We start from the raw sequence: 16472 nt of genomic DNA on the forward strand, positions 1-16472 counted from the left end.
GTGTCATGGATGAGTGATGGTCCGGCTCCATCCCCAGGCCCAGTCAGTCCTAATACAAATAATAAACTCATATTACATTCATTCCTATGAGAATATCGGCGCAAGAACAGAGGAGGGAACAAATACTTTGAAGGTTAAGAGTTAAAGAAACCTGACGGTAAATGAGTCGAGACGGCACAAAAAGTATGGGGGGATTATAGCACAGGGGGAGAAAACGATAAATGATGAAGACAAGATAGAAAGTGATAACTCTAGGAGGAGTGGTACATTTTCTGAGGACTCCTTCAGGGTATTGTGTAGGCATCAGGCCCCTGGCATGACAGATTACTAGTGGCTGCTTCAAGGTCTTTCTTCTCACTCTCTGTCTCTCAGACAGGAAATGCTTTGACATTTTTGGAAATGTGCTGATATCTAATGAAAGTTATATAAGAAAGATGATACCGCTTTCTAATGTCTAAACAATATGAAAACAGCTAGCTGGGCTCCGTCAAGAGATGATTTATCTGTCTACCAGCGCTTAGGGGCGACTGTGGCTGGGAGGTGGTGGTGGTGGGTTCGATCTCAATTAACCCCAAATGGCTCCCAATGGCATGGCCAACTGTGTGTGAATGTGTGTGGGAGTTAGCTTCATTGAGCAGGTGGCTACTTGTATGGCAGCCCCTGTCTCTGTATTAGTGGGTGTGAATGGATGAATGCTGACTTTGCAAAGCAGTTTGAGGAGTCATTCAGACTGGATAAGCGCTATATGAAAGAAATACCATTTACCATTTAAGCTTACTAACAAGTTATATCTTCTCTGTGTAAAAAATGAAAATAATTTTGGGGAGATACTGTATACCCTAAACAATTTATGGCTGGTATTTTAACTTGTGTTGGTGTCACAGCTCATTTCCTGACAGCTGGTCAGGACCAAAAAACAGCCAGGGCCAAGGACCATCATTAATAACCCCACCTAAATGTTATATTAAGGTTTCAACGCTGTTTTTGTGGTTTCTACAAACCAAACTTAGATAATATACGTAGAGCTAAGAAACATCTACTTGTAGGTGTAATTGTTTCCTTTGGACAGAGCCGTGCTTGCTGTTTCTCCATGTTTCCAGTATTAATGCTATCCCAAATGTTGAAAGATGAATTTAAGAGAAAACCCCTTAATTCTCTGTGTCCGCACACCTTCACCACATCTCTCTGTGCCTCCATTGCTCCAGTGTGAAGATGGTGATGCTGTGGACAGCCGGCGACGTCTTCAAGACCGTCTACTTCGTGATGAACGAGAGCCCGGCTCAGTTCTGGGTGTGCAGTTCGGTCCAGATCCTGATCGACGTGGCCATCCTGCTGCAGGTCATTTTTTACAGCCAAGACACACGGGTCAAGCTTGGCTGAGCACGACGGCGACTCAAGGCAGCGGAGAAACCAGGGCACGTGTTAAATGTTGATATTTGATGTATTTTTAATAAAACAATAGGTGCCACATCGATGGAATTATCATGATGGATATTTAGCATCAAGAAGTCAATATAGATTATTTTTTGTTTTCTGTAATGGTTTTCCTTGAATCAGTGTACTTTATCATAAGGGAATCGTGTAGACCCAATTTACCTTCAACTGCAATTAGGTAAACCAGTTTAACCTTGATCAAACTACTTTTAGCCAAGCACAATGAACCACACCTTTGCCTTTACATTTTTAAGATAATGCAGTATTTTTGTGCATTTGTTTGCACTATTTATTTGTTCTCTGTTGAACATGTTCTATATTCTCAAGTGTAATGGACATGGAAACTGTGAGAGTGAAACATTGTTCACACTGGCAGCTCTGTTCTGCAGGACTGGCAGCTGTAGCAGCCAGTCCTGCACTGGGTTCCACTTCCTGACTGGTTTACACTCGACACCTCGCTGGACTGTTGTCATGATGCATAGTCTGTCAGGGTGTGGCATGCTTGCTGGTGTATTCATGCAGCCCAAATGGATTTCTGCCGTTGGCCAAACCAAGGCTGCAGAATGTACACAAAATCATGTTAACTAAGCAAGACATCAATCTGGTGCTTTGTGGTTTAATTGACAAGCAATGCAGCTGTTTCTCCAAAGTATGGGAAGAAAAATGAACTACAGAAATGCTGCCATAAAAATGTTGCTGTAATGCTTTGATTCGTAACTAAATATTTCGTAGATACCAACAAACTCATACCTCAGATCCAAATATTTAAGGTAAAGTAACCATATTTGTGGCATTGTAATCTCTAACATGTCATCGCCCTATTACTTGTTTTTAGTGTCCCATCATCTGCTGATTATTTCGCTCTTTAAAAATACTCTTATTTTTTGAGACTCTGAAACTCTGAAAAGATGACTGATGATGACAACTCCTATTCCCTACTGTGAACATTTGTTTTGGACTACAAGAAAGATACCTGTAGGGACTTTATGAAAATGATTAGGTCAGGGAGGAGGTGTTAAATATTGTGTTTGACTTTCAAAAAACACAAGAACCTCCTAGGAAGTCAAACTGGAAATTGCCAAATGTATAAATCAACTAGCTTTTTTTTAAGGGCTGGTAATGACTAACTTGTTACTATTGCCAGTGTGCCAATGAGCGACCGTGGCAGAGCTGCAAACTCTGAAGTACTCAACCAAGAATTAAGAAAAATACATTAAATGCCATTGTAACTTATGTATGACATCAGTTGTATGTCCCCATTGCACATCACCTAACCAACACAATGCCTGTGTTGCATTGCACTGATGTAGCTAATTATTAAATAACTAACTATACCAAGGGAAGGCTTAAATTCAAGTATACATCCAGGGTGAGAAATATAAAAGATAATTCCATGCCCTGCCAGAAAGTCAAACTACCCTCCCATTAGTCAAAATATGAAATACACTCCCCATTTTATGACCCCCACTTACCCCCAAATAAATCCTGCAGAGTCCCTGAGATGAAAATATTTAGTTTCCCTCTCAAAGCACGTTTAATCATTCCTAGATTGGCAATTTGTAAAGCTTTGATGTAACTACAAATTCCCCATTAAACAGAGGACAGCTTATGTAATGCATGCCATTACAGAAAACCAAAAAACCTTAATCATCCATTCCAGCCCTACAAAATGCTAAGAAAAATCATAAATATTTGATTCAGAAGAGCTGATTTTCATTTAAACAGCAATTTATATCTATGGTTTCTCAAGGCGAGCTGTAGTTATATCAAGTTTTTCTTCAGTTCCCTCTCAAAAATATTGATGCAGGAGGAAACAAATCTGTACCAGCAGCTGATCAGTAGTCAGTGCACGTTTCTGTTCGCCTCCCCCCAAGGCACAATTTAATTAAGTTGTAAGCTTTTTTACCAGCGTATCAATCCTTTGGTCACCTTTTTAACTTAGCAGGCAGTTTGTGTCCATCTGCTAACACCTACATATTCTGTTTGAATTACACACTGCAGTGGTTACCAGACAACCTCCTCCTGTAGTTGCCTGTATGCCATAGAAAACTGTTGTGAAGCTGTATCGCAGTACATTTCCGACATATCCTCAGGGTCAGCATGTAATAAACAATATCTACATGAAAGAGAATTTTGATACAATGTTGAGTGAGGTTTTCATCGTCTGACAAGTCTTCTAAATATAACAGTGATTGAGTTAGTATCATGATGCTTTGATATTACACTGGGTTTATGAGGTCTTGATTTTCAGTCAGTGTATGGGAATTGCGCTTTTTCAGGCATTGGTTAGCTTAGCATAATGTCTGGAAAAGGGTCCAGGCTCTGTCGAAAACATTTTAAAAGCACCTTCACAAAGTTACTGTTCCCTGACAGGATATAAATCGGCACAAAAGTTCCCTGTAGATTTGTTTTGTTTTTTTAGGTGCTTGTATGCTTGTTATGTTACTGTTGGACAGAGCCAGGTTAGCTCTTTCGCTTCATTATGCTAAGCTAACTGACTGCTAGTTCTTGCTACTTCTTTGCCCTACATATGTAAGAGTGGTATTTTTCTTCTTATCTAACATTCAGAAGCAAAGTGAGTATTAATATGGTCAAATCAATCATTGTAAGGCATTTAATGTCACTGGCCACACGATCATCTAAAAAGAGGAACACTTCCTTCTGTGATGGCGTATAGTTGTATCATCCGGATGTGTGTGTACATATGAAAACAACCCTTACTTATTGGGGATGTTATAATATGTTGGTGTTACAGTATGTGTCGATGGATGCACCTCAATCAGTGTTTTTCTGTTGGTGCTGTCAAATATTTGTAGGATCTGTCTCAATGAAATGTATTTGATCCGGGTAATAGATTTTATCTGCGTGACCTTCCATTGTGGGTAAACATGCATTCTACAACTCTGTTTATCTTCCATTACATTTGTATAGGAAGCTTTATGTGTCTTATCTCCTATACCCAGCCTACCACAGTTGTATTAAAACTGCAATATGTCTGTATTCTATTAGCTCTTATCACCAGATGTGTATTTTAATCTTGTCCCTCTCTCAGAGCCTCAGTACTGCCGCCTCCTAGGATTTAGTTTAACATTTGGGCTCCCCATGGCATTTTCCTCTCAAGGACATTGTGATAGATTACCAGAGTGCCCTGCTGTGGTAATCCCACCACCAAACTCACATTATGGTTAACGTTTGTGTGTCCTTACCATTGGAACACTGTTAAGAAATTGGCGTATTGTTGTTTTCTGAGGTGGGAGAGACTGTTACTTCTACCAGATGCAATATATATTTTTCATTTAACATGAAACAGTTTGTGAATTATCCGTCACGTAAAAAAAAAAATGTTACTTTTTTTTTTGTGATGTCTTACTTTTCTTTTACAGGAAACCAAAAGTACAACCAAAAAGTCATGGTTCCCTTTTAATGTATTTAAAAGTGTATCAGATCATTTAAATGTTATATAACATTATGATGGTAATACGATGTACAAGGTCTGGTGCCATCACACATTTAAATTGTATGTAAGTGAAATATTTATTATGATATTTTCTCAAATATAATTTATATTTCACAAAATGGTTTTGGTGTTGTTACTGTCTCCTGTGGATCCTTCAAACCCTTTTTTTAAGATAAGGTCATAACATCTGTGATATAAATGTTGTGTGGCCTCCAGAGTCCACTGCTTTCCTTTTCTTGTGATTTCCTCACCAAACAAAAGGATAAAAGAGGTATATATATATAACAGTCCAGATGATGCTTGGATAAAGACAGTTGGTCAGTGGATTTCAGAGACGATATACAGCCCCTCTGTTATTTCTTATGATCTGGAAGAATAATCTGGATAAATGTCTTTAGCCCTGAGCCGCACCGGCCAATATGTGACATGAAGAAGATGAGCAGACTTGCAATTTAGTGACTGGATGAAAGAAGAAAAGTATGTTGTATAAGTGACGTGGGTGTTTAAATGTGGGAAATGAACTAAAGCCATGACCAGAACAGATAACTGTTTTACACAATGATGTGAAAATTAACAATCCTCGTCCCTCTTACAACCAACCAAACACATTCTCCGAAACATTACATTGCATTTAGCTGACGCTTTTATCCAAAGCGACTTACAATAAGTACATTCGACCAGGAAGACACAACCTTGAAGAAAACAGAATCATATAAGTACATCAGGTTTCATAGAGCCAAGTATTTCAAGTGCTACTCAACTGGCTATAGATAAGCCAGTCCAATATTAGTATATAAGTGCTCTGTTAGCAGTTAGAGAAGTGTTGATGAAATGGGTGAGAAACGGTAGAATATCAGGAGCGATAGTCTGAAGGAGGTTTGAAGGGATAGGGTCCAGAGGACAGGTGGTAGGGCGGGTAGAGGTAATGAGGGTAAGAACCTCACTTGGCGAGAGAGGGGAAAAGGAGGTTAGTGTGCGGGTGGAAGGAGGGTCTGGTGACCCAGCGGTGAGTAGAGGTGAGTCAGAAAAAGAAGAGCGAATATCATCAACCTTTTTTTCAAAGTGGTTAACAAAGTCGCTTGACAGAAATGAGGAGGGGGGAGGGGCTTTGGGGGGGGGTCCAAGAGGGTGGAGAAGATGGAAAATAGTTTTTTAGGATTGGAATAGGAAGATTGGATCTTATCTTGAAAGAAAGTGCTTTTTGCCTGAGAGATCGAAGCAGAGAAAGAGGAGAGGAGAGCCTGATAGGTTAGGAGGTCGTCGCGGTGTTTGGATTTCCACCGTTTCCGCTCTGCTGCCCGAAGGATGGTTCTATTAGCACGCAGTGCGTCATTTAGCCAGGGAGCAGGAGGGGACTGACGAGCCTGCCGAGATGTGAGAGGACAGAGAGAGTTCAGAGATGATGAGAGGAGAGTTTATGCAGCAGAGTTTAGAGGCAGGAGTTGGAACGAGTCAGAGGAAGGGAGGGCTGAGAGCACCGAGGAGGCAAAGGTAGAGGAGGAGAGGGAACGGAGGTTACGGCGGACAGGTGCAGGATGAGAAGAGATTAGTTTGCTATGTTTGGAAAGGGGTAGAGAGAATGAGATGAAGAAGTGATCGGATGTGTGGAGCGGGTTTGCAGAGAGGTTAGAAGTAGTGCAGTTCCTTGAGAATATGGTTGAAGTCTCCGAGAAGTACAGCGGGAGGGCCAGATTCAGGGATGTGTGATAGGAGATTATCCAATTCCTCCAAGAAGTCCCCCAAGGCGCCTGGTGGACGGTAGAGAACAACAATGGTTAATTGTATAGGATGGGTTACTGTGTGACGGCGTGGAATTCAAAGGTGGAAGGAGTGAAGTTAGGTAGCTTGAAGAGGGAAAAGCTCCATGTGGGAGAGAGCAGGAGACCAGTGCCACCTCCTCTGCCAGTGGGTCTGGGTGTATGGGAGAATGGGAGAAGGAATATGCCGGGGTGGATGTGTTGAATGGAGTAATCCAGGTCTCAGTGAGAGCAAGGAAATCCAGAGACTGCAGGGAGGCGTAGCCAGAGATGAAGTCAGCCTTAGGAACAGCTGACTGGCAGTTCCACAGGCCGCCTGAAACTAGATGTTGGATGTCAGTGGAGCATGTGGGATAGACGAGAGCAGGCCGGTTATAGCGATTAGGAGATACACGGGCCAGTGATAATTGCGAGAAGACAGATGAACAGGAATGGAGAAAATACACATGATTATAGCATGAGGGGCTAGAAAGCTAAAGAAAAGAAAAATAAGACACCAGCAATACTTAGCTCAATCAGAGTAGGATTTGCCTCCTCTTTGCCACCCTCGTGACTCCAATGTCTTTGTCAGTCTGCCGCTGACGCTCAAGGAAAGAGCTACCTAAATGGAGCCTGATTGCTGAGTTCACACAGCTGTGGTGCCACGCCCCTCTAATTAGTTAACTCTCTACAGCTGATGGGCGACAGCTGAGAGGCCCTGCCTATTGTAATGCCAACCTGATCTCACCAGAATGCGTGACTCCACCACAACTCCTTAACACCACAATGCGTGGTGGAGTCACGAACTTTGTTACATTTGCGTGTCGGCACCACGCAAACAACCCCAATGTAAAGTGAATGAGGCTCCTTTGTCGTGGTGCACACACGCATTTCTACAACGTCCCGCAGTGACCTTTTATTCTATAAAACGTGTTTAAAATCTACTTTATAGCTTGTAGTAACTCACGGGAGGCTTCTTTTATTTTATTTGTATTCATAATTATTTTTTATTTTTCGTCAGAATGTAAAAATTACATTAGTTACGAATTTGTGTTCTCAAAAAACACTGCATTGTGTGTAATACAACTGTGATTTTTATTAAATTAGTTAGTTTTTAAGGAAGGCCAGAGCTTCAGCTGTGTCAAATAGATTGTTCCCTTTAGTTAACGTTATTTAAAAGATAATGATCATGTCCCCTGTATTGTATTACGAGCGTCCATTCCCATTGGAAAATGGAGAATTTTACACCCGGAAGTAAGTAGCCTATTCTCCTTACTGTCGATTGATTTTACAGTGATATCTGAACTACTCATCAACTCAAACACACCAGATTATCCTTGTTAATTACACAACATTGATTGGTTTGAATTGTGTACAATGCTTTTGTATTTTCCCCCTTCGATTCGGAGAAACAAAGATTTTTTCGGAGTTTTTGGACGGCAGAAGACACTACACTACCCAGAATCCTCAGCTATCGTTTGGGACTACACCATGTGCTTAGCTTGACAAACCCCGTGATCAGTCCTCAAGCTCTTTGATTGGTTGACCTCCAACTGCATTCCATATAAAAAAGGTTTCGTAAAAGAGAAAATCATACTTTATTCAGCAGTGCTTGCTTTACTCTTTGAAAGTCATCACATGAATGCATTGTAATAAATGGTTTGGCTGCATTAAATATTACACATCTGTCGTAGTTATTTATTTATCTACAGAGATCGGGCTTAGAATAGACCGGAAACTATTCTTTACCGTTCTGTTTTAATTTCACAATAAAGTTAGTAGTAATATTTTGTTTTGATATTATTGTTTTTTATTAACTTCTAGACCACTGGGTCATGTTAAGACCATCTTTTTTTGGTTGCTATGGGTTTTTTCCATCGCTTTTGTGTTACAAATATCAAAACAATAACAAAATAATATTCGTCGTAAACTAAACCGGAAACAGCAGTATATTTTATTTTGTTAACACTGTAAACTTGACAGCCTTTTAACCCAAACCACCTACTGGTTAAAGCACGTTATTACATGTTTAGAGTAATTGCAATGCAGGAAGATTGTGTTGCTTTTTAATGACTGTTTAAAATGCCTTTTTCTTAATGTCTTTCATTTTTGTAAAGCACTTTTGAATGTGTTATATTTTATGAAAACATTTAAATATTAAGAGTACATACAAAATAGTGGGAAAGTAGAAGGTCAATGATATAAATATAGAATAGAAAATATCAAGAAGATACTCAAATGATATCTAGAGTAAAACAGTTTAGTGCCTGATAGGAGGATGTGCTAACTAATAAGGCTTTATTTAAAGAAATGTGCAGAATACGACAGTGTAATGGTGGAAGTACACACATTGATAGATGTCTTGTAATGCACTGTTGAGGAACCTGTGACTCAAGTTTTTCATTCATGCATAACTACGCTATTGTGTATATGATATGTCAATAAACCTTAGAAAATCTTGAAAGGGATGTACAAAATAGCAATTATATACAGTCTTTAATTAACTATTAGAGAATAACGAGTAATGAATATGCTTTAAACGGATCTGCAGATAAATATTTAGTCTTCTCAAGCACCAACTATCAAATATCTCTTCTGATTGTTGGCACTTGACAATCACCTTCACTGAATTTCATTCAGGTGTAACTAAAGTCTGATTTAAGGGTTGTTTATATTTCACATCATTAATCCAAATCTGTAAAGTAACTAAAATAAATGTAGTGGATTAAAAATACCAGGTTAACCTTAAAGAAAGCCCTCAGGATTATAAAATACCCCCATCACCCCAGCCACAAACGGTTCTGTCTGCTGCAGTCTGGCAGGCGGTACCACAGCATTCGGACTAAAACCACCAGACACAGAGACAGCTTCATCCCACAGGCCAGAAGACTATTAAACACCTGAACTTAGAAATAACATTCATCTGGCTGCTACTTAGAAATTATTTATCTAATATATCATATTCCAATCACTTGTATATAGACTCTTATTGCACTATTTCACTATTTTTTCTGTGTATCTGTTTTATTGCGTAGCACTGTTGGAGGAGCCTGTGACCTAAGGGGGGAGGAGGGGGGGGTAGGACACGTTCGATTCCTGTTTTGAATAGTGTGCCGTCGATGGGTTTCATTCCATTTCAAAGTCCTTTTTGACGTTCTGTGTAAACGTTGCGCATCCAATCACAGAGGTTGAGGACTGATCACGGGGTTTGTCAAGCTAAGCACATGGTGTAGTCCCAAACGATAGCTGAGGATTCTGGGTAGTGTAGTGTCTTCGGCCATCCTAAAACTCCGAAAAAATATTTGTTTCTCCGAATCGAAGGGGGAAAATACAAAAGCATTGTACACAATTCAAACCAATCAATGTTGTGTAATTAACAAGGACAATTTGGTGTTTTTTAGTCGATGAGTAGAGCAGATATCACTGTAAAATCAATCGACAGTAAGGAGAATAGGCTACTTACTTCCGGGTGTAAAATGCTCCGTTATCCAATGGGAATGGACGCTCGTAATACAATACAGAGGACATGATCATTATCTTTTAAATAACGTTAACTAAAGGGAACAATCTATTTGACACAGCTGAAGCTCTGGCCTTCCTTAAAAACTAACTAATTTAATAAAAATCACAGTTGCATTACACACAATGCACTGTTTTTTGAGAACACAAATTCGTAACCAATGTAATTTTTACATTCTGATGAAAATTAAAAATAATTATGAATACAAATAAAATAAAAGAAGCCTCCCGTGAGTTACTACAAGCTATAAAGTAGATTTAAAAAACGTTGTATAGAATAAAAGCTCACTGCGGGACGTTGTAGAAATGCGTGTGTGCACCACGACAAAGGAGCCTCATTCACTTTACATTGGGGTTGTTTGCGTGGTGCCGACACGCAAATGTAACAAAGTTCGTGACTCCACCACGCATTGTGGTGTTAAGGAGTTGTGGTGGAGTCACACATTCTGGTGAGATCAGGTTGTGTAATGCAGGCTTGATTGCCTACTGAGCCCTGTTTAACAGGTTCACGTGATCAGATCTGAGATTTAAAATCTCTCAAAAGTGCCGATTTAGCTACAATAACTACAGAACAATTATACAGAGTAGAATAACTGAAATAGAGAAGTCTAATTAAACAAGAATAGTACTTACAGTGGTTGCTGCGTCAGTAGGTAATGCCGCCACCCGGTCAAGAAGCACACTGACTTCTTCAGTTTTTAAATGCGATATTTGAATGCTTTTTAGCTGGAAGATGACCACTTCACGCTGTTGTACACTTCACGCAATCAGCTGAGAGGCCGTGCCTATTTTAATACACGCTTGATTGCATACTGAGCCCTGTTTAACAGGTTCACGTGATCAGATCTGAGATTTAAAATCTCTCAAAAGCGCAGATTTAGCTACAATAACTACAGAACAATTATACAGAGTAGAATAACTGAAATAGAGAAGTCTAATTAAACAAGAATAGTACTTACAGTGGTTGCTGCGTCAGTAGGTAATGCCGCCACCCGGTCAAGATGCACACTGCCGCTCTATTCAAGCTGCCAGGTCTTCCTGCCTCTGCCTCGCTATGCTGCTGCTGCACTGCTGTGTTCACTTGCTATTGCTATGTTCATGTTCCTGCTGCTGTATCATGTTGCTGCTGCTCGCCTGCCCCACCACCACCCCAGCTTCCACCTGTAGGCTCGGGGGATAGTTATCTAATCATCACTCAATGTTCTTTGTAAATCTGTGGAGTGATGAGGCCCAAGCCTAGACGCCAAACTCAAACTATATGCTGCTTATAATAAACATATTAAGAAACACGTGAGTTGTCTGACTGAAATACAAATAAAGTCAAATAGTGCACGTCGCATGCACTTTCAACCATAACAATGGGACACAGTTAATTGCCTTTGCCATGTAGTGATGTTTTAAATATGACAGTTATGAGAAGATAGCAAGACAAATATACATATTAATATTGTCGCGATGATTTCAAACACAAATATTCGTCCTAATTTGCATTTATTTTGCCTGTGGAAAGAGTATAACTAAATGTATGTCCCAAGAATGTCTTCAAAAAGCATCTGAAAATTGTCCAGCAACCCTGAAAACATGTCTTGGAGCTTGTTAAGAAAAATATTGACCCTGACAAACAAAAAGGATAAGCTGCTGCTTTAAGGATTTCTGAGCCTCATGAACTTCTCATTTGAACTAAATCAACCAGGGATATAGGCTTGAGGTCCTTTTAAGGGTGCAACTGCTTGATTATGCCTGTACATCAACTGTGTACAACATTTCCCACTGCAGCTATCATCCAGAGCTGTGATACAGTGTGCCTGCTGTCCTGGGAGAACCTTGACTTCCTCTACTTGAATAGATTGAGTCTACCTGCGGATAAATCAAGAAAAGAAAAGTCTGACTTTGCTGGACACACAAGGGGGAAAATAATGAGTGGGGGATCATTTAGACGTGCTGCTTTCTAGGTAACGCATCATCACAGGGAGGAGAGCAAAGCTGCACTGCAGTGAGGAAAGTTAAATATTAAAATGGATGCAGTAGATAATGTGAGGCTCCCTATGGTTTATAGATGAGTTGGATAAGGACAGACTGTGTGTTGCACCTGTTGGTGGCTTCACTAGACCTGGCGTGAACATCCATTAGTAATAAGGCCACTCTGATGTACCTGACATCCTGTATCACACGGTGATCACTGTTCTGTTCTGCCCACAAAGACAGGACTTCTCCTTGTGATATATATTCTGGATATTTCACGGTGAATGTTCATAATGGTGCTGCCTGGCTGCCTGCCATGGCCTACCTTCCCTTCTCTCACTCCACCCATCCATCAGCGCTGCACCGACATGTCCGTCCATACAGTGGCTTGTTTTAATGATTGATGAGGTGAGCTAAAATAGTCCACCTGCACTTCGGCTCTGTGATATGCCGCACTCTCCCGCCACGCTCCATGTATTAATAAGAGAGTGTCGTCATGCAGTTCAAGTGAGACATGCTCACTTTTTCACTGTTCCAGTCTTAGTTTATAACAAACAAATATTCAGCAGACTTTGTGTACTATTGTCGACCTGCTCTAATTTGGCTCTTTGCGATCCGAAAAATATTGTGTGCAGCGGTTTGGTTTCATGAGTTAAAAAAAAGATATATACTGTATGGTTGAGCAAAGGACAAAATAGGAGTTAAACGTTTATCATCTTTTTCATAATAATGTTATCATTTGAATGTTAGCAATGTTAGCAATAATGCTAAAAGGCACATCAAATCTGCATTATAAGTCACAAATATAGACATACCGTTAATTGTTAGTTCTAGCGTCGCTTCAGAAGAGTTTTATGTACAGAAAACTTTTACCAAGTAGAAGTGAATGAATCAAATTGAGATTAAAAGTGTGGGAAATTAAGCTATTTACATTCATAAACACTTAAGAATCACAGCTAAATTGTTGTTATTGTTGTTCCTGTTTCCTGCAACCTCCTTCATTTGTGTCCACCTGCTCAATTAAATCTGACAAAACCTTCCCTGACCCTGATATAATTTAACACACTTAACGCAGCTTTCCTCACCAATGCCAACCGGTCTATGTTATACAGCTTTACTGAAATGTAAATCCTAATTTGCCTTCAACATCTACATCTGTAGTAAAGCTATTTATTTTAAACATTTCCATAGTTAGATAACCCTGTGCCCTATAATTACAGCACCCAGATGTGCATGTTTTAGAAACCTCAATACAACTTAATGGGGCAAACTGGACATCACCCCCCTCTTTTCAAACTTCTCAGAAACTGCTTTCTTCCTTCCATGTTTTGTTATCATAGACATCGGGCCATCCATTTGACCCCTTTAATGAATCAGAATCACCAAAAATAAAAGGAGAAACGAGTGGGCGAGATTGGTATGAAGATAGATCAAACTCATTTTATTTTTGCGACACAGGCAGATGGTCTTATAATAAAGGGCCTAGGTTAGAAGAAGAGCCACTCTAAAAGCTCCTCAACCGGAGAGCCTGAGAAAATGTATCTTTTAACTTGTCATCAAAACTAATAAAAAACATTTCACAGCTCATTTTGAGTGGAAACTATTTCTGAGACTGACCGTCGACCCCCCTTTATGGTTAAACAATTGGTGAAGGGGCACAGAGAGGAGCAGATAACAGAAGGCAGCACAAATGGAGGAAACACGTCTTTGGAATTGGGGAATTTGACGAGCAGATGGTGATGTTTCTTTGCCTTCCAGGCACACGTCAGAGCCCTGAGATGAAGAGGGGAAAACAGGAGAGGAAATAAATGTACAGCACTGTGAAGTTTATATTATGACTGTAATTGCAGTGTTAGAGATGGAGAGAGAATGAAAGCAGAAGACACAAAAGCGAAGATAAGGCAGCGGAGGGAGAGAAAAAATGTAAATTCTGTTTTATTCAAGTACTGTACTTATTAAGCACATTTTCAAGTTCATATTTGTATGTTGTGCCTCTACTGTGACATGTTAACATGATTTAATGTTCAAAGAGTGCTTTATTTCTCTCATACTGCCTGTGCTGCAGCACCTCTTTTCACCCTCTGTCTGAAACCAGAGCCCAGCGCTTTTGTGATTGGTCAACTGCTTAGAGATCTCCCGCCTCTTCGCCTATCACGTACAATGTGTTGGAGCGCCAGCCAATAGAAACATGAGTGTTACATAGTAATGTCATTATGTAGTAAATAAAGGAGTCCAATGGAGGCATTTTAGGCAGGGGGGGGGGGGGAGAGAACGTTGGGATTTTAGCCTTTACAGACCGTTTACATGCACAAGAACCTATAAAAACGCATTACAGGAAAGGGAAAACCCTCTTTATAAAGTAATTTAAATAACCCCACATTAACCTGCTGCAACAGTAAGGTGATAAAAACAGTAATGCCCCAATGAAAATGAACTTATACCACACCATTTGTAATTCTTAAAAGTGCCTTTGTGCGTAATTATTGCTTTTAGCTTGAGCAATTTAAGTAGGCTATATTTCAAAGCCAATCTTTTAGTATATTAAAAAAATGCAATGCAAGACTTTTACTTTGATCAGAATAAATCTTCACTGTTGTATTGTTACTTTGCTTTTAAGTAGAACATCTGAGTATTTCTTCTACCTCTGTGTAACTCAGACTGAATGCTTTTTGGAAATGCAGTACAGCCAGCCCAGATGGCTCTGGGCTCCGAGCAGTCTCATGGTCCCACAGCGCGGGACATTCTGTCCCCCCAGGCAAGAAATGACGGGGCCGGGCAAAGGCACAGTGGGAGAGGATCAAACTCTGAGGAGGGAAGAGGTTTTTCCTAGGTCAAGGACTACGGAAAACAGAAAGGTGCAGGGTAAGCGAGCAGAGGCGGCGCTAGGGGGTGGCTACTTGGGCTCAAGCCCCGGATGTTTTCTGAAAAGCCCCGGATATTTCACTTAAAAAAATAAGTTTCAAGGTCTCCCTTGAAAAAGAGATCTATGATCTCAATGGGACCAATCTGGTTAAATAAAGGTTTGAAATGAAATGAAATGAAAACAATTTTTTTTTTTTTTTAAACGTCTCGGGAATAATGTGCAGTACCGGAGTCCACCAGAGAGGCAGCCACTGCGGTACATTAGCCTGCGTACTGCGTAGCCTGCCCTGAAGAAGAAGTGATCCTTCCTAGTGCCTGACGAGTTTTAAGCTAATAGCCTATAAAGTTATGGATATTAGAAAGTTATTGTCATCGAAGCAGGCGCCACAAGCTGCTGCAGTATCAGCAGCTGACAACAATGTCATCACCAGCAGTGAAGAAATGGATGATGTTTCAGGTTTGTTAATCTAATGGTGATATCTGCACTCTGGCTGACTGAGTAAGAAGTGAAAAAGAGTGATGTAACGTTAATGTTATAGCTAGTAAACATGGAGTAACCACACTAAGTCAATACCCTTATATGTTAGTATGTATACAGAACATGACTAAAAGTTATCCTAAGATGTAACGTTAACCCTTCAGACCTCTGTCTAAAATAACGTATTCCAATTTTTATTTTGTTTTCGCGCGTGGAATTATACCGGCTCTCGTTTCAGTACACATAACAACAGAACTGACAGGTAACCCTCTGAATCAGACTCCGATTGGCTGTGACTCTATCCAATCAGAGTGTCCGATTCAGAAACGTGACTCTTACACTCTTTACGTCACAAACAAAGATGGTGGATGAGAATAGATCGATAAAACGATAAGCAATGCGCCAGAATCAAGGTGAGACTATCCGCATCCTTTAAAACTCTACGCACATTAGTTTCACCTTAATAAGTAAACGACTATTTGAGTGAGTTAAGGCATTAGTTTGCTTCATTAAAGGGTGTTAATGAGTGTTCTCCAGTGCCTTTTGTCCGCTTTAAGGTGTTATTAAGGTAGGGTTAATGTTGCTCTCAAAGTGCACCAGATTGATGCTTTCAACTTCAATATTTAAAAAAAAATCTTCCCGGGGGAGCATGCCCCCGGACCCCCCAAGAGGAGGCGACGACCCCCCTAAAGGATGTTCGGTCCACCTCCCACTTATAAAAAATAGCACTGTACCCCTGCACCCCCTCCCCCAACCCAACGACTCCTGGGCTAAGCCCCGGATCTCCTACAATCCTAAATCCGCCACTGTAAGCGAGCAAGACAAAAAATTGGTTTTAAAACGGACCAGCATGTGTGCACTTTTCTTTGTTTCATTTTATTTAGTTGTTAAACCAATAAAAGAACAAAAAATGGTAAAAATGGCACTTAAGATTTTTAAAAGCATGTTACGTAACATAATTATGTGAAGTCACAGCATATGAAAACACATGACTTAATATTCCTGCTTCAAGCTTCAGGAACCT

At 40.2% G+C, this 16472-nt stretch overlaps 1 protein-coding gene across 2 annotated transcripts in view; it reads left to right on the forward strand.

The window, feature by feature from the left end:
• LOC117447921 (solute carrier family 66 member 2) overlaps positions 1 to 16472 on the forward strand; it is a 145171-nt gene that overhangs the window by 64574 nt on the left and 64125 nt on the right. The window contains exon 5 of one of the 2 annotated variants that reach the window (XM_034084928.2): positions 1206 to 5012. The exons of the other annotated variant lie outside the window; for it this stretch is intronic. Within the exon in view, the coding sequence (XP_033940819.1) occupies positions 1206 to 1380 (175 nt within the window). The 3' untranslated portion in view covers positions 1381 to 5012. Of the gene's footprint in view, positions 1 to 1205; positions 5013 to 16472 lie in introns of those variants that run through there. 2 annotated transcript variants of the gene reach the window in all.

Source organism: Pseudochaenichthys georgianus, chromosome 6 (genome assembly GCF_902827115.2).
Source record: "Pseudochaenichthys georgianus chromosome 6, fPseGeo1.2, whole genome shotgun sequence".
Lineage (NCBI taxonomy): Eukaryota > Metazoa > Chordata > Actinopteri > Perciformes > Channichthyidae > Pseudochaenichthys > Pseudochaenichthys georgianus.